At 43.7% G+C, this 18,414-nt stretch overlaps 1 protein-coding gene across 1 annotated transcript in view; it reads left to right on the forward strand.

Moving 5' to 3' along the window:
* The window catches only part of LOC143297673 (proto-oncogene tyrosine-protein kinase ROS-like), a 62,304-nt gene that overhangs the window by 25,745 nt on the left and 18,145 nt on the right, over nucleotides 1-18,414 (forward strand). Inside the window, exons 20-32 of the mRNA XM_076610093.1 lie at nucleotides 1,106-1,329; nucleotides 1,979-2,120; nucleotides 3,860-4,107; nucleotides 5,169-5,345; nucleotides 6,303-6,510; nucleotides 7,878-8,001; nucleotides 8,660-8,832; nucleotides 9,466-9,567; nucleotides 11,825-11,960; nucleotides 12,551-12,713; nucleotides 15,008-15,202; nucleotides 16,378-16,475; nucleotides 18,154-18,351. Of these exons, the coding sequence (XP_076466208.1) occupies nucleotides 1,106-1,329; nucleotides 1,979-2,120; nucleotides 3,860-4,107; nucleotides 5,169-5,345; nucleotides 6,303-6,510; nucleotides 7,878-8,001; nucleotides 8,660-8,832; nucleotides 9,466-9,567; nucleotides 11,825-11,960; nucleotides 12,551-12,713; nucleotides 15,008-15,202; nucleotides 16,378-16,475; nucleotides 18,154-18,351 (2,188 nt within the window). The remainder of the gene's footprint in view (nucleotides 1-1,105; nucleotides 1,330-1,978; nucleotides 2,121-3,859; nucleotides 4,108-5,168; nucleotides 5,346-6,302; nucleotides 6,511-7,877; nucleotides 8,002-8,659; nucleotides 8,833-9,465; nucleotides 9,568-11,824; nucleotides 11,961-12,550; nucleotides 12,714-15,007; nucleotides 15,203-16,377; nucleotides 16,476-18,153; nucleotides 18,352-18,414) is intronic.

Raw genomic sequence — 18,414 nt, forward strand, 5'->3', positions numbered from 1 at the left:
TCTCTGTCTGTCTCTCTCCTGCTGTGTGACTAGTATTGTTTGATTTTGTGTTTCTTATCTTTTTCTTTTCTTTTCTTTGTTTCTTTTCTTTCTTTCTCTTCCTTCTCCTCTTACTTCTTCATTTTATTCTTCTTTTTCTTTTACTTTCTAATTCCTTTTATATTAGACAATATTTCATTTTATTTATTTATCATTTATTTAATTCATTTTATTTTATTTTTTGTGAGAACAGGTTAAAAAAGGCTTGAAGCTTTCACCCTCAGTAAAACATTCAAGTTTGAGTTTCAAGTTCTCCAAGCCTGATCATTACATTGGGCTTAAGCAAAGATCAGGCATATGCTGCTCTTTAAAAAAAACAAAAAAACAACAACAAAAATCATCAGATGTAGTGTATATGAATATGTCTGAACATGGTGATGCCTCCATGAGAAACTGATAACTGAAACTGTATTGGCAGATACATATCTTAGCCACTCTACCACCTTGCTTCTGAAGAGGAAGGAATTTCAGCCAGTATCAAATAAGTATCATTCAGTGATGGTTCTGTCTGTGATGAGAGAGAGGTGGGCGCATGTGCGCATGTGTTCGTCTTTAAGTTGTCTACATTGTTGTTGTAATCATCAATTTTATCTTTTTATATCAGATACCTTATTTGATTAACTCATCAACATGATCTCTTTTTAATTGTTCTCTCTTATCAATGTTTCAAATCACATGCACAGGTTTTTGTGGGGGGGATGTGTGAGTGAATGCTTTTTAGTGCTGTTGTAAAGTGCATAGAGCTACAAGAATATGCGCTGTGCAAGATGTCTTGATAGATAGATGAATAAATAAATAGATGAATAAAGACGCTTCTTGGTGCTGCTCAGACTGACTCACTGGGTGATGGTTGTCCCTGTGACGAGAGATATTTCTTGGTGCTGCTCAGACTGACTCATTCAGTGATGGTTGTCCCTGTGACGAGAGATATTTCTTGGTGCTGCTCAGACTGACTCATTGGGTGATGGTTGTCCCTGTGACAAGAGATATTTCTTGGTGCTGCTCAGACTGAATCATTCAGTGATGGTTGTCCCTGTGACGAGAGATATTTCTTGGTGCTGCTCAGACTCAGAATGCCTGGACCCGGGGCCATACAAGGGGAGTGTGGAGACGAGCCAGCTGGGCAACACCAGTGTCCTGCTCCGCCTGCAACCCGTGCAGCGCCCCAGCCAGTGTGGGCGCATCAGTGCCCCCCAGGACAAGTTCACTGTCTACTTCAGGAGGCTGGACGTAGACAAAACCTCTGGCTTCCTCGACTGCAGCTCCAGCCCTGATGACTGTCTGAAAAAGGTCAGTTGTTGTTGTTGTTGTTGTGTGTGTGTTTGTTTCTCTTATCCGTATGTCATTGTAACATTACTGATCTCTGGACCCAAAACCAGGTTTGGTCATGGGGGTGCATCACCATCATTCTTCATTAATCGGGCCTGGGTTCTGCTGGTGGTCAGGCAAATGCCTAGCAGATGTGGTTTAGTGTATATGAATATGTCCGAACATGGTGATGCCTTCTTGAGAAACTGAAAACTGAAACTGTATTGGCAGATAAATGTCTTCATCACTCTGCCACTCTCTTCCAGAAGAGGAAGGAATTTCAGCCAGTATCAAATATGTATCATTCAGTACAATATTCAGTACAGTACAGTACAGTACAATACAATACAATACAATACAATACAATGCATTGCACAGCACAGTACTATACAATACAACCCAATCCACCCCAACCCAACCCAACACAACCCAACGCATCCCAACCCAATCCAATGCAGCCCAACCCAATGGAACCCACCCCACCCCACCCCACTCCAACTCAATCCAACCCAACCCAACCCAACCCAACCCGACCCAACACAACCAGCACAGCACAGCACAGCATAACCCAACCCAACTCAACCCAGCCCAACCCAACCCAACACAGTACAACACAAAGTGATGTGCACAGGAGGCCTACAGCACAGGGGTGGAGCTGCAGGGTCTGGAGCCCTTCACACAGTACCTGGTGCAGGTCGCTGTCAGCAACTACTACACCGAGTACCTGTCTGAGGCCCTGAGTGATCCGCACCGCTTCACCACCAAACCAGGAGGTAAGACACAGCACAGCACCACTGGGGCACAATAGCGGAGTGGTTAACTCATTCTACTCCAGGTACTTCTTCTTCTTCTTCTGCATTCCCCAGGTCATGCTGTCAGATGGTTAATCTGGTCTGCAGTGCTAAGTCCGCTGTATTCTGCAGTGCAGCAGGTGGTCCCCAGAGCTTCTGGTGGAGTTCTGCCATACAGGGTCAGGTTTTCCTTCCCAGTACACCAAAAGTTGGGCAGAACTGTAGAAGTACTCCAGGTATGAGTTAACTTGTACCGTGATTACATCCCCTGTGGACCAGGTACGAGTGTTTTCATACTAACACTCTGTTCTGATTTTGTTGATTCTTGCTTGGTACAGTTAGCATTCTAAATTCAACCATTTACAGATACTGGATTCATGGAAACGAAGCTTTGTTAAAATCAACAATTCTCCATCGATTTTCATGAATTCAGTGGTCCACCCTGGTTTTTTGACTCACTTGTGTAAACAAAGTGAGTCTATGTTTTAACTCGGTGTTTGGTTGTGTGTGTGTGTGTGTGTGTGTGTGTGTGTGGTAAACTTTAACATTGACATTTTCTCTGCAACTACTTTGTCAGTTAACACCAAATTTGGCATAAAAATAGGAAAAATTCCGTTCTTTCCAGTCATCTTGTTTAAAACAATATTGCACCTCTGGGATGGGCACAAAAAAAATAAAGAATGAAGCCTAATTATATGCAAACTGCATTTACTGTTATATATATATTTTTTTTGTATTCTCTAAACGTAGCACTTTGATCTGATATTCTGACCCAACAACTAGAGCAGTCATTATTATCATTTTTTGTTCAAACAGGAACTTCTTTAGCTAAGCATGGAAGTTTCATTTATTTGCAAACGTTTTGGTGCAGATAGTAAAAGAGGGAAATTACTCTGTAATTAATGCTAGGGGAGTTAATTTGCTTTAAACTGATCTCTCTCATCTAAAACATTACATTTTGAAATTATACTCAATACATAAAAAGCTTGGATTTTTTTAAAGTGTATCACAAGTGAGTCTTGAAGGCCTTGCCTCTCTTGTTTTTTCTGTTGTGGTCTCATGTAGTGCTGGTCCAGGGGAGTTGTAGCAGGCATGTAGCTGTGGTGAAGAATGAGTTAAAGCGTTGGACTTTTCAATCTGAAGGTCTGGGGGTTCAAGGGTTGAGATTTTTTTTTCTGATCTCCCTGGTCAACAGATGTGTAGACCTAATGCCTGAACCCCCTTTATATGCATGCGCATGCAGAAAGTCAAGTACACACATTAAAGATCCATGTTAGCTATTGGTGGGTTATGGAAACAAGAACATACCCATGCATTACATAACCTTTTTCACTCCACACTGTTTCAAACCCTCACAGTTCCTCAAGTAGTGATGCATACATGATATAACCTTTTTCACTCCACACTGTTTCAAACCCTCACAGTTCCTCAAGTAGTGATGCATACATGATATAACCATTTCACAGCACACTGTTTCAAACCCTCAACAATGCAAGATTCATACATTGCATAACCTTTTCTTGCTACTTTTTACAAACCCCATACAGTGCAAGATTCATACATTACGGAACCATTATCCATTACACTTGTTTCAAACACTCACAGTGACAAGATTCATCACACACCATACAACCTTATCACACAACTGTGTTTCAAACCCTCAAACAGCAATTCATACATCACATAACCTTTCATGCTACACTGTTTCCAAACCCTTGCAGTGCCTCAAGCAGCAAGGGACATCCGAGTGATGCCCTTGACCCCCGAGGAGATGAAGGTGACGTGGCAGCCCCCGCAGAAGGTGAACGGGCCAGGAAGGGAGGTAACCTACAGGGTGCTCTTCTCGACGATGGTGAACAGTGTGCACATCAAGCGAGAGACGGACAACCTGATGCTGAACAAGACCAGGGACGGGTCCATCTACACTGTCCTCAAGGGCCTGGAGCCCAGCCATGTGTATGACGTGGAGGTGAGAGAGAGAGAGAGAGACCCAGCCATGTGTACGATGTGGAGGTGAGAGAGAGAGAGGCCTAGCCATGTGTATGACGTGGAGGTGAGAGAGAGAGAGAGAGAGAGGCCCAGCCATGTGTACGATGTGGAGGTGAGAGAGAGAGAGGCCTAGCCATGTGTATGACGTGGAGGTGAGAGAGAGAGAGAGAGAGGCCCAGCCATGTGTACGATGTGGAGGTGAGAGAGAGAGAGGCCCAGCCATGTGTACGATGTGGAGGTGAGAGAGAGAGAGAGGCCCAGCCATGTGTACGATGTGGAGGTGAGAGAGAGAGAGGCCTAGCCATGTGTATGATGTGGAGGTGAGAGAGAGAGAGGCCCAGCCATGTGTATGATGTGGAGGTGAGAGAGGCCCAGCCATGTGTACGATGTGGAGGTGAGAGAGAGAGAGAGGCCTAGCCATGTGTATGATGTGGAGGTGAGAGAGAGAGGCCTAGCCATGTGTATGATGTGGAGGTGGAGAATCATGACTATTACTTCTGTCAACAGGTGGAGAATCATGATTATTACTTCTGTCAACAGGTTGAGAATCATCATGATCATTACTTCTGTCAACAGGTGGAGAATCATGATTATTACTTCTGTCAACAGGTTGAGAATCATCATGATCATTACTTCTGTCAACAGGTGGATCATCATCATGATCATTACTTCTGTCAACAGGCGGAGAATCATCATGATCATTACTTCTGTCAACAGGTTGAGAATCATCATGATCATTACTTCTGTCAACAGGTTGAGAATCATCATGATCATTACTTCTGTCAACAGGTTGAGAATCATCATGATCATTACTTCTGTCAGCAGGTTGAGAATCATCATGATCATTACTTCAGTTAACAGGTTGAGAATCATCATGATCATTACTTCTGTCAACAGGTTGAGAATCATCATGATCATTACTTCTGTCAACAGGTTGAGAATCATCATGATCATTACTTCTGTCAACAGGCAGAGAATCATCATGATCATTACTTCTGTCAACAGGCGGAGAATCATCATGATCATTACTTCTGTCAACAGGTGGAGACATGCATGATGGGCCGAGACATGTGCAACAGGAGTGTGAAGGTGAAGAGCCAGACCTTTGACACACCGGGAGACATAGTGCTCGTCAATGCCACCCACAACTCCCTGATGCTGCGATGGCAGTCCCCTGCCGATAACAGTATCCTGAGACACAACTATGAGTATGCCAAGGTAGCGTGTGTTACAGTGTTTACATATGCTGTCTGTGTTTCACAATTTCACTCGCCTTCTAGATAGAATTGTGTATTTGCAGGATACAATACAAGAGTTTCATATCTCTTCTTGTGTGCATATGAATGCCTATTTGTGTAGGTGTTTTTGTTTGAGTGGATTTGCATGGATATGTCTGTGTGTATGTATATCTTTGTATGTTTGTGCATTATACATAAATTGTGTGTGTGTGTGTGTGTGCATATGTGTGTGTGTGTGTGTGTGTGTGCTTGCTGGGAGTGAGGGTTAAGGAATGTGTACGGATGGGAGTGTGTTCATGGAAGAAAGAGTGTCTGTGTATATGGACATGCTTGTGCATGCATGCATGTGCTTGTGTGTATGGTTGTGTCTGAATGTGTTGGTGGAGGAGCGAGCAAGGATAGGTGTAGAAGGGATGGTGTGTGTGTGTGTGTGTGTGTGTGTGTGTCTGTCTGTCTGCATGCACTTGCACACATTTACATTTGTCTGATTTTGTTATATCCTATAAATTGTCTTTCATTTTTAAAAAGTTGAAGGAAGTTTCAGGTATTTGTGCTTCAGGTATTTGTAAGGAAGAATGTGGCAGAATAGTTCAGATGCTCACCCTGCCAATACAGAGAGTCTGAGAGGGTCTGGATTTGAATCCTGCTCTCGTCCTTTCTTCCAAATCAAAGTGAGTGTTTAGTCATTCAGATAAGATGATAAACCGAGGTCCCGTGTGCAGCATGCACTTGGCGCACTAAAAATATACCCATGTCATTAACAGTGTTGTCCTCTGGCAAAATTAGGTCAAAGAAATTCACTCTGATAGGTACACAGATATTGTACGGATGCACTTAAGGCCTGACTAAACACATTGGGTAATGCTGTTGGCCTGGTCGATGTGGTGTAACATGTATTTTCAGGTGTTTGTGTACAGCTTCAGGTGTTTATGTCCAGATCCAAGAAGGACAGGAACAGTTGAAGTGGAAACAGCGAGAGGAGATCCCCAGCATCACCAAGAACTTCACCACCTACGTTGAGTCCTTCCGCAACCTTGACCCCCATACCCGCTATGCTGTCAGGGTCAAGGCCTCCTACCGCACCCCTCCATACCACATGTACTTCTGGCCAGCTGACCCCAAAGAAAACATTTTTCAGACACTGAGTAAGTGTTTGAAACAAAAAATGAGATAAAATGAAATAAGATACACACCAAGATGTGCAATGACCCAGTAAAAGAATATCAAAATGTTCTGTCTATAGACCTGTTCCAAGGATGAATGATGTTATGTGAAAAATGACGTTTGAAGTAGGACATGCTTTTTATGGAAGTGTTGCCATCTCTGCCATTGCTTTCTCTTTCAGTATGGGTTTTGTTGTAGTTTTGTTGTTGTTATTGTTTGTTGTTGCCTTTTATTAACATAAGTCGGTTTGATTAATTTTGAATTGTGTTGCTGTTCCTTAAAACTGTGTCAGTGCTCTGTGCCCATTTGGCGACAAGCGGTTTGTTGTTCTCAAGGGTTAAAATCGAATTGTTGTTCATTCACACAGTTTTCTTCTGATAACAGACTGCATTGGCAATGTTCTGCTTGGACTGGCAGCTGAAACATCAGTGAACAATGAAGCTGATAGTTCTGCAGAGTTGATGAAAATGTTAGGAGGAAAAATTCAATCGTCTCGTGAATGTAATTCATTATGATATATATAAAGCCTGCCTATTCATCTGTCTGTCTGACGGGAGACTCCATTCATATATAAATCACTCCACTGCGATGCCCAGTACTTACACTCAAATGAATGTCTTGTTGGCTGTGACTTCAAGATCGAGGATGTGTGTGAAGGTTGTATCAGTTTAGTCTATCTTGAGTACAAGCATGCTGATGGCTTGACTCAGGATTGGCAGATTCCTTCACAGTGGTTGCTGGAGAGTGTCTGGTCTGTGATGTGCTTGGTTGTCTCTTTAATGTCCCCTAAATTGTAAATGTAATTTCTTATGATATGTATACTTCACTCCGCCCCAACACCCAGTACTTACAGTTTCTCTTTCACTCATGCTGTCCCTCTCTCTCTCTTCCTCTCTCTCTCTCTCTCTCACTCTGTCCCCTCCTCTCTATCCCTCTCTTTCTCTCTTTCTCCCCCCCCTCTCTCCCTCCCTTTCTCTCTTTCTCCTCTCTTTCACTCTCTTTCTTCCCCCCCTCTCCCTCCCTCTCTCCCTCCCTTTCTCTCTTTCTCCTCTCTTTCACTCTCTTTCTCCCCCCCTCTCCCTCCCTCTCTCTCCATTTCCTGAATGATGTGACAATTTGTGTTCACTGCATCCCCTTCATGAGGGGCCGTGGCCTTTATTGAATAAAAACGTCTGTTTGTTCGTTTATTCTCTCTCCCTCTTGTCTCTCTCACTTTCTGTCACATTCTTTCCCCCCACTCACTCTTTCTGTGTGTGTGTGTGTGTGTGTCTCTCTCTCTCTCTCTCTCTCTCTCTTTCTCAGTGCTGGGAATTGTTGCATTGCTACAAATGTTGGGTTTCTGTGGCAGCCTGGAAGCCGGAACAGACCCCAGCCCCAGAGATTCGTCACCTGAAGTCAGGGGCATATGAGGTGGAGTGGGACGAACCGGAGGACAACGGGGCAGAAATCATCGCCTACAGCCTCGTCTACAGGTGAGGATTTTGGTATTTGGTGTTACATTGTTTTTCACAGCTGATTTCTCTGTGTGAAACTGGGGCTGCTCTTCCCACAAAGACAGCATCACTACAGTGCAGTACCACACTTTTTTTTTCAGCCTCCAAGTGTATTTCTTTTTCTATTCAAAGAGGATCTTTCTACAGAATTTTGTTAAGTGGCTTTTTTTTTAACAAGAAATTTGTAAGGGACCAATGTTGCAGTAGTGCAGTGCTGCCTATTTATATTTTATTTCTGCCTCTAAGTGTATTTGTTTTCATATCAAAGCAGATTTTTTCACACAAAATTTTGGCAGGGATGGCGCTTTTGTTGCCATATTTTTTTGTTTGTTGTTGTTGTTTTTTTTTTTTTTACATGCGCTAAGTGCATGCTGCACATGGGAACTTGATTCACAATGTCATGTGAATTACTAGTTTCCAGACCACCACTCAAGGTCTAGCGGATGGGGGGGATTGGGGGGGGGGGGGGGGAGGGGGGGTAGAGAATACTGGTGAGTGTTGGATTCAGTTCTGCACCCTTTGATTATCTTGCTTCCTGGGCAGATGAGTTACCACAAGACCACCATTCCATATATTTATGTATATATTTTGGTGGGTTACAATTTAATTTGCTGTTCTTACCACGGTGACTGTGCAGTGCTTTGAATGATGACCACTGGTCAGTGGCATACAACGGTTCAGAAAGTCGGTGGTTGGTGGATGAAACTATGACCAAACCAGGGATGCAGTATGTCTTTCGTGTGGCGGCCTACAACGCCAAAGGATGGGGACCCTTCAGTGTCAACAGTTCTACTTTCTTGTCACCTCCAGGTAGGTACCCGAGAGTGGGAAGAATGTTAAGAAAACCTTGTAAACAAACTAACCACCTGCCTCAGTAATCAGGGCTAGGGGTGAGACTAGATTGATGACGTGAATGAGAGTATTTGGGGGAAAGGCACTCACTTAACTCTCTCCATACGAACGGCGAAAGAGATGTTAACAGCGTTTCACCCCAATTTCCATCATCAAAATATTGCAAGCGGAAGGCTTTTATACTGAAAAGGTGAATGTTGACAAAGAATACCACAATTCTGACGACGGAAGCTAAAGGTTCAGTCATTCAGACACCCACTGGACATCCGATGGGTCTGTGTAGAGGAGAAGAGAGGACTGGCCGTACTGAGTTAACCCTGTATCTTGGAACTGCTTGCCACAGCATCACATGCTTTTAACAGTAATAGTATCCTGTATACTATCTTCTGAGTTTATCATAGATATATTGCTTACTGTTTGACGATCAGTTTATCACATGTGGACATGAATGTTTCTCACATAGTCTTATTTATAAGGTACTATTGGTGAGCATAATCTAAACATTAAACATATTTATATATGCATAAGATTCCTGTTCTTACTTTTACATACCTGAGAATATTTTGTTTTCTTTTGTTTTTTTTCCAGCAGCAGTTGACAATGATCTGCATCACGACATCACAATCGGCATTGCTGTCGCTTTGTGTGCTATTGTTCTCGTCACGCTTATAGCAATCAGTTTTATCTGCCTATGTGAGTATGTTTGTATGTTGAAATGTGGGTTTGTTTATTGTGCAGAAATTTACTTCAGATATTTGATCTACAGATTGTTAAGGTTTTTCTTTGAATTTTTTTTGTATTTTTTATTAGTGTTTTCTTTGAATTTCTTTGAATCTTTTGAATCTTTGACTCTTTCTTTCTTCAGCCACTGACTTTTCTGTCCCTGTTTTGGCCTTGGAGATCAGAAAATTCTCCTCCTTTCAAATGAAATGACTGTTTTTCCTGCAGAGTCTATACCTGTACTTTTCATAAGATTATTTTTTTTTTTTCTTGTGTTTGGTAAAGTTAGGAAACTCCTGGTGTGAAAAGTTCAAAATAAAAAGAAAAGAAATGTTGTTTTGTCATTTGGTATCTTTACACTTTTTTTTTCAAGAGACAGGCTTCTGTAAGACAGGTTATTCCTAGATAGTTCAAAGCCTTGGATATTTTGGATATTTTTTGTGTTGTCTTCAATTTTGCGTTCTTTTTTCTCAATTTTTAGTGATATTAGTATTTTATGTGTAAATGTATCTATAAACTGGTTTTTATTCTGTGATTTAAAGGAAGAGGAGACAGTTGCTGTAGCTGATTAATAGAAAAACGATGTATTCTTAATGTCCTTGTCACTGTCTTTGTGTCTCCACCCACTTGCTCTCCCCTGCCCCTCTGTCTTCTTCTCTCCCTTTCTTTCTCCTTCACTATCTCTCCTTACCATCTGTACTTTCTTTTCTCCTTTTCTCCTTCACTATCTCTCTTTACCATCCATACTTTCTTTTCTCCTTCACTATCTGTCTTTACCATCCGTACTTTCATCTTTCCTTTTCTCCTTCACTATCTCTCTTTACCATCCGTACTTTCTTCTTTCCCTTTCTCCTTCACTATCTCTCCCTTACCATCCATAGCTTTCTTCTCTCCTTTTCTCCTTCACTATCTCTCTTTACCATCCATACTTTCTTCTTTCCTTTTCTCCTTCACTATCTCTCCTTACCATCCATACTTTCTTCTCTCCTTTTCTCCTTCACTATCTCTCTTTACCATCCGTACTTTCTTCTTTCCCTTTCTCCTTCACTATCTCTCCTTACCATCCATACTTTCTTCTTTCCTTTTCTCCTTCACTATCTCTCTTTACCATCCATACTTTCTTCTTTCCTTTTCTCCTTCACTATCTCTCTTTACCATCCATACTTTCTTCTTTCCTTTTCTCCTTCACTATCTCTCTTTACCATCCATACTTTCTTCTCTCCCTTTCTCCTTCACTATCTCTCCTTACCATCCGTACTTTCTTCTCTCCTTTTCTCCTTCACTATCTCTCCTTACCATCCATACTTTCTTCTTTCCTTTTCTCCTTCACTATCTCTCCTTACCATCCATACTTTCTTCTTTCCTTTTCTCATTCAGGTATGTGTGCAAACATGTGAACTCAGTGCTTTTTCTATGTTCTTGTAGAGAGTATTGTGTTTCTCTGCAGCTAATTTTGTTCTTGTTTTTTGTTTTTTGATGTTTGGTTGGTTGGTTGGTTTTGTGCCACGCTGAATGTATGTATTAAGTTTTTCCTTCCTTTTTGCTTAGACAATCAGTCCTAATTAGGTGCTGCATATATCAGTCAATCAATCATGACTAGTTGCTGTTTAAGTATCCATAACAATCAATCAGTCATGGCTAGGTGTTGTATATGTATCTTTATCAATGAATCAATCATGACTAGTTGTTGTTTAAGTATCCATATCAATCAGTCCTGACAAGGTGCTCTGTAAGCATTCATTTCATATCAGTTTATCATGACCAAGCGCTTTATGAGTGTCCATATCAATCAATCAAGAGTAGGTGCTGTATAAATATCCATAGCAATCATGTTCCCTAACTGAGGAAAGGTACTTTATAAGTTGTAGGTGCTGTATAAATATCCATAGCAATCAGTGATCTCTGACCAAGGAGAGAGTCTATATAAATATCCATAGGAATCAGTGGTATCTGTCCAAGGATAGCTATCATATAAGTATCCCTGTTTATCTGGGGGCTAGGGAACCATCCCAACGCCGACTGTCCTAAAACCCTCTTGGCCAAGAGAGTGGGGATGTAACTAGGGCAAGACACTCTCCACTATAATCAAATTCTAGCCCAGATAATTGGGACAGCAGTTACCTCCTCTGCTGTTCTGATGGTCATAGTCGAACACGACTGATTATCACATACACACGTTAATCAGTCCTTCAGTGCTGAATGGCCAGTGACGTGAGCTGTGTGACTGCAGGGCGACGCAAGCAGCAGGAGAAGAAGAAGAAGCAGCAGTTCCTGAACATGGTGCGAGGACCTGACACCGAGCTGGCCACACTGAGGGAGCTGCCTCACTCCACCTTCCAGCAGAGCAACACCTTGTATGGCTTGACGTGAGTGCTCCGTCTGTGTTCCTTGGGGTTTTATTGTTAGGGGTGGGGGTTCCTGAGGGGTTTGGGTATGTTTCCCACTGGCTTTGCGGAGAGAGCTGACGCTCCATACTTTCCAGCAGAGCAACACCCTGTATGGCTTGACGTGAGTGCTCCACCTGTGTTCGTTAGGGTTTTACGGGTAGGGGTGGGGTTTGGTGAGGGGTTTGGGTATGTTTCCCACTGGCCATGCCATATGATGATGATGATAGAATAATGAACAAGCTGAATGATGATGATGACAGACAAATGAACAAGCTGAATGATGATGATGACAGACAAACGAACAAGCTGAATGATGATGATGATGACAGACTAATGAACAGGCTGAATGATGATGGTGACAGACTAATGAACAAGCTGAATGATGATGATGACAGACTAATGAACAAGCTGAATGATGATGGTGACAGACTAATGAACAAGCTGAATGATGATGATGACAGACTAATGAACAAGCTGAATGATGATGGTGACAGACTAATGAACAAGCTGAATGATGATGATGACAGACTAATGAACAAGCTGAATGATGACAATCACCCTGTGTGCAGCATCATCCCCACGGATGAAGAGGTGGCCAGCTTGCCCCATGTGTGTCGCGATCAGCTGGACCTCACACAGTTCCTGGGCAGTGGGGCTTTCGGGGAGGTGTACGAGGGAGTAGCTCGCCACATCCGTGCTGAGGCTGCCGCACCTGTCAAGTGTGCCATCAAGGTCAGGGTGGATGTGTGTGGGGGTGTGGTGGGCTGGGATGTGGGAGGTGTGGGGGGTGGGAGGGGTAAGGGGGTGGGAGGGTGGGGTCTGGGAGGGGGGCTGGGGGGGGGGTGGGAGGGCTGGGATGTGTGGTGTGGGGGGGCTGGGGTGGTGGTGTGGGAGGGCTGGGGTGTGGGGTGTGGGAGGGCTGGGGTGTGGGAGGGCTGGGGTGTGGGGTGTGGGGAGGCTGGGGTGTGTGGTGTGGGGGGGGCTGGGGTGTGTGGTGTGGGGAGGCTGGGGTGTGTGGTGTGGGGGGGCTGGGGTGTGGGAGGGCTAGGGTGTGGGGTGTGGGGGGGCTGGGGTGTGTGGTGTGGGGAGGGTGGGGTGTGGGGGGGGCTGGGGTGTGGGGAGGCTGGGGTGTGTGGTGTGGGGAGGCTGGGGTGTGGGGGGGCTGGGGTGTGTGGTGTGGGGAGGCTGGGGTGTGTGGTGTGGGGGGGCTGGGGTGTGTGGTGTGGGAGGACTGGGGTGTGGGGTGTTGGGAGGCTGGGGTGTGGGGGGGCTGGGGTGTGGGAGGGCTGGGGTGTGGGGTGTGGGGAGGCTGGGGTGTGGGAGGGCTGGGGTGTGTGGTGTGGGGAGGCTGGGTTGTGGGGTGTGGGGGGCCTGGGGGGTGGGGGGTGGGGGTGGGAGGGCTGGGGTGTGTGGTGTCGGGAGGCTGGGGTGTGGGGGGGGGCTGGGGTGTGCGGGTGGGGAATTCTTTTTTTTAAAACTCTTTAAAAAAAAAAAAAAGTTCTTAACTTAACATATAACATATATTTTTAGAGAGATGCCAGGGCGCCTTTGAGCAGTTTTACAAAACTGCACCCAAGCACTGCTCAGGTGTTGAAATTTGTTTCATTAAAATGGTTTCCATGATCCTACATATGCATAAACTGCATGCAAAAGGAATTTACTTCTACTGTGCTTCTGGTTGTGTCCACATTTGTCAATTTGAAGGGGAAAACTGGTCGATTGCTGCATATTTCTGCATTTTTCTTCATCAGTATACCCAGAATGTCAGAGGCTAACTTTTCAGCGAATTCTTGGGGTGATATATGTATTCTGGTTGTGATTATGACCCAGATATATATCAACAAATCTGTACTGGAATCATCATTCATTGATGGTTGTAGTGAAATTAACTCACTCAGTATGGCCAGTCCTCTCTTCTCCTCTACACAGACCCCTCGGATGTCCATTGGGTGTCTGAATGACCCAACCTTCAGCTTCCATCGTCAGAATTGTGGTATTCTTTGTCAACATTCACCTCTTCAGTATAAGAGCCTTCCGCTTGCAATATTTTGATGATGGTAACTGGGCTGAAACGCTGTTAACGTCGTCTCTTTCGCCATTCGTATGGAGAGAGTTAATTAAGATTTCATTGAACTGTTTTTGAGATATTGAAGTTCAAGCGATGTACCCCTTCATGCAGATCAGCAGAAACTCACCAGACAGGGAATGTTGCCAAGGCTGTAGACTCCTAGTGGTTGAAATGAGTAAGGACGGGCGCAATAGCCGAGTGGTTAAAGCGTTGGACTGTAAATCTGAGGGTCCCAGGTTCGAATCACGGTGACGGCGCCTGGTGGGTGAAGGGTGGAGATTTTTACGATCTCCCAGGTCCACATATGTGCAGACCTGCTAGTGCCTGAACCCCCTTCGTGTGTATATGCAAGCAGAAGATCAAATACGCACATTAAAGATCCTGTAATCCATGTCAGCGTTCGGTGGGTTATGGAAACAAGAACATACCCAGCATGCACACCCCCGAAAACAGAGTCTGGCTGCCTACATGGCGGGGTAAAAACAGTCATACATGTAAAAGCCCACTCGTGTGCATATGAGTGAACATGGGAATTGCAGCACTCGAACGCAGAAGAAGAAGAAATGAGTAAGGCTTGGAGGTGATGTGGACAATTGGTGGTCATGTTTTTATATAGTATTCATTTGTTTGTTTGGATGACAGTGTGTTCATTGCATGTGTAGAAGTGTGGGTTTTTGTGAATGGTTGTGTGTTCGTGGGAGGGAAGTCTGTGTATGTGCTGTGTTTGTATTCTGTGTTTTATTTTGTTTTATTCTGTTCTATTTTTATTCTTTTTAGGGGTCACAATAATGTGAGACATTATTGATGTGATGTTGATGTGTTAATGTGTGTACAGAGGTGTTCAGTGAGTGTGTGTGTGTGTGTGTGTGTGTGTGTGTGTGTGTGTGTGTGTGTGTGTGTGTACCATTCTGTTAATATTTGTGTGCTGCATATTACACATTACACCCCATTGTTACAGACGTTACGAAAGAGCGCCTCTGACCATGAAAAGGAGGAGTTCCTGAAAGAGGCAATACTGATGAAGAACTTTCAGCACGAACACATTCTGGGTCTACTGGGAGTGTGTCTAGACAATGACCCACACTTCATCATTATGGAGCTGATGGAGGGGGGGGATCTTCTGTCATTCCTTAGGTCTTCACGCGCTACCTCAGTAAGTGGATGACTGGTGTGCTTTCAGGAGGACTGTGGCAGAATGATGAAGATGTTTACCAGTATATTGTCCATGACATCTTAGTTTGAATCCTGGGTTTGCCCTTTCTCCTTAGTTTGACATGAAAATCGAACAGAGCATATAGTCATTCAGATGAGACAATTAACTGAGGTCCTGTGTGCAGCACGCGCTTGGCACACTGTAAAAGAAACCATGGCAACATAAGGATTATCCTCTAGCAAAATTCTTTAGAAGAAATCCACTCTGAAGGCTACATAAGTATGTAGGTATGCATGCAAGGCCTGGCTAAGTACGTTGGATTGTGTTACTTGCCTAGCAGATGTGGTGTAGCATATGTGGATCTTTCTGCACACAGTGATACATCCTACAGAAACTGAAATGGAAACTGTCCCATCTCTGTCCTAATGTCCCCTCAGCATAATTTCTGTTAGTCATTACATCTTTATCTGCCTCTTTTTTTCTGTTGTTTTGTCTGTTTTTTATGTTGCTTTACAGTCATGTGTTTAGAAAGATTTTCTGGTGTTTGTTGACTGATTTTGTTCTCCATAGAATCATTTGAATTGGTATATTTTGTGATATAACATCTCTATCAAATTATCACTTGGATAGTAGAGTCAAAAACAGAGTTTTTGACAAATGCAAAGACATTCTTAGCAGTTTAGAATGATCTTTGCAAATCTAGAATTTATGGTGATGATTTACACTCTTATGTATGATTTGATGTTACAATGTGATTACATTTGAATGGAAATGGAAAGACATTCCATAAAAGTGGTCTTTGCAAACGGAAGAATTTATGGTAATAATTTATCCCAGTATGCGTGTGTATATAATAGTCAGTCATGTCTGACTATGACCATCAGATCAGCAGAGGATCAACTACTGTCCCAACTATCTGGGCTAAAATTTTGATTGTAGTGGAGAGTGTCATGCCCAAGTTAATCCCCACTCTCTCGGCCAAGAGGGGTTTAGGACAGTCGGCGTTGGGATGGTTCCCAAAGGCCAGCTAGCCCCCAAGGCTTCAGCACTAAGAGCCAGTGCAAGTTTGCCTCCTAGTTTCAGAGTCATAGTCCTTCACTGTGAAACAAGCAGCTACACAGCACGGTTCACATATTAGACAGTGGCTGTCAGATTCTGATGGTGTGTTATTTCAGACGACACCTGCCAAGCTGCAGCTGCCAGACCTTGTGAAGATTTGTGTGCATGTGGCCAAAGGTTGCAAGTACCTGGAGGACATGCACTTTGTACACAGGTAAGCCCGGACAGCACACATCGTGCAAAGCACTGGCGTTAGTTAGTTACCTTAACTCACTCAGTACGGCCAGTCCTCTCTTCTCCTCTACACAGACCCCTCGGATGTCCAGTGGGTGTCTGAATGACCCAACCTTTAGCTTCCGTCGTCAGAATTGTGGTATTTTTTGTCAACATTCACGTCTTCAGTATAAGAGCCTTCCTCTTGCAATATTTTGATGATGGTAATTGGGGTGAAACGCTGTTAACGTCGTCTCTTTCGCCGTTCGTATGGAAAGAGTTAACTCTGTAGAATCCAATGGGATCAATCGGTGTGCAAGAATATGTTCAGTCACAGTACCTTTCTGTTCTTTCTAACACCTCTTATGTTATTTCTAACGCCTGTTGTATTCTTTCTAATGGTTTTCTATTCTAACACCTGTTCTTTTTTCCTCCCAACATTTGTTCTATTCTTTCTAACACCTGTTGTTTACTTTCTAACACCAGTTGTATTCTAAAACCTGTTGTATTTTTGTTTTCTAACGCTGGCTCCATTTAAACACCTGTTCCATTCTTTCTAACACCAGTTCTATTATTTTTAAATCCTGTTCTGTTCTAACACCTGTTATATACTTTCTAACACCTGTTGTATTTTTTCGAATGCTGGCTCTGTTCTGACACCTGTCCTGTTCTCTTTAACACCTGTTCCATTCTCTCTAACACCTGTTCTGTTCTTTACCTGTTCAATTCTTTCGGACACCTGTTCCATTCTTTCTAGCACACCTGTTGCACTCTCCCCCACAGGGACCTGTTGTATTCTAACACCTGATGTATTCGTTCTAATGCTTGTTCTGTTCTAACTCCTGGTTTGTCATTTTTAACAGGTGTTAGAAAGTAAACAACAGGTGTTAGAAAGAATGAAACAGAAATGGCAAAACAGAAGTAAGAATTGAACAAGTGGCAGAATGGTTAAGACGCTCAGCTGCCAGTACAGAGAGTCCGTGAGGGTGTGGGTTCGAATCCCGCTCTCGCCCTTTCTCCCAAGTTTGACTGGAAAATCAAACTGAGCATCTAGTATTTCGGATGAGATGATAAACCGAGGTCCCGTGTGCAGCACGCACTTGGCGCACTGAAAAAGAACCCATGGCAACGAGAGTGTTGTCCTCTGGCGAAATTACGTAAAATGAAATCCACTTTCATAGGTACACAAATATGTAAGCATGCACTCAAGGCCTGACTAAGCGCGTTGGGTTATGCTGCTGGTCAGGCATCTGCTCAACAGATGTGGTGTAGCGTGTATGGATTTGTCCGAACGCAGTGATGCCTCCTTGAGAAAGTGAAACTGAAACTAACAACACACCTATTGTGTTCTTTCTAACGCTTGTTCAATTCTTACACCTGTTTTGCCATTCCTGTTTCATTCTTTCTAACACCTGTTGTATACTATCTAACACCTGTTCCATTCTTTTAACACCTGTTCCGTTCATTCTATTACCTGTTGTATTCTTTCTAATGCTTGTTCTATTCTTACACCTGTTCTGCCATTTCTGACACCTGTTTCATTCTTTCTAGCATCTGTTATATTCTTTCTAATGCTTGTATATATATTTTTTTTTTTTACACCAGTTCTGTTTCTTTCCAACACCTGTTCCGTTCTTTCTAACACACCTGTTGCACTCTCTCTCCCTCCCCCCAAACAGAGACCTGGCAGCGAGGAACTGTCTGGTGTCCAGTCCGGACGTGGACAGCATGGTGGTGAAGATTGGGGACTTTGGCCTGGCGCGTGACATCTACAAACACGACTACTACCGCAAGGAGGGAGAGGGGCTGCTGCCTGTGCGCTGGATGTCCCCGGAGAGTCTGGTGGACGGGGTGTTCACCACGCAGTCCGACATCTGGTGAGGCATGCACATACAGCTTCAATCAGTCAGTCTGTCAGTCAGTCAGTCAGTCACTTTATT

This window comes from Babylonia areolata, chromosome 23, assembly GCF_041734735.1.
Source record: "Babylonia areolata isolate BAREFJ2019XMU chromosome 23, ASM4173473v1, whole genome shotgun sequence".
In the NCBI taxonomy this organism is placed as follows: domain Eukaryota; kingdom Metazoa; phylum Mollusca; class Gastropoda; order Neogastropoda; family Buccinidae; genus Babylonia; species Babylonia areolata.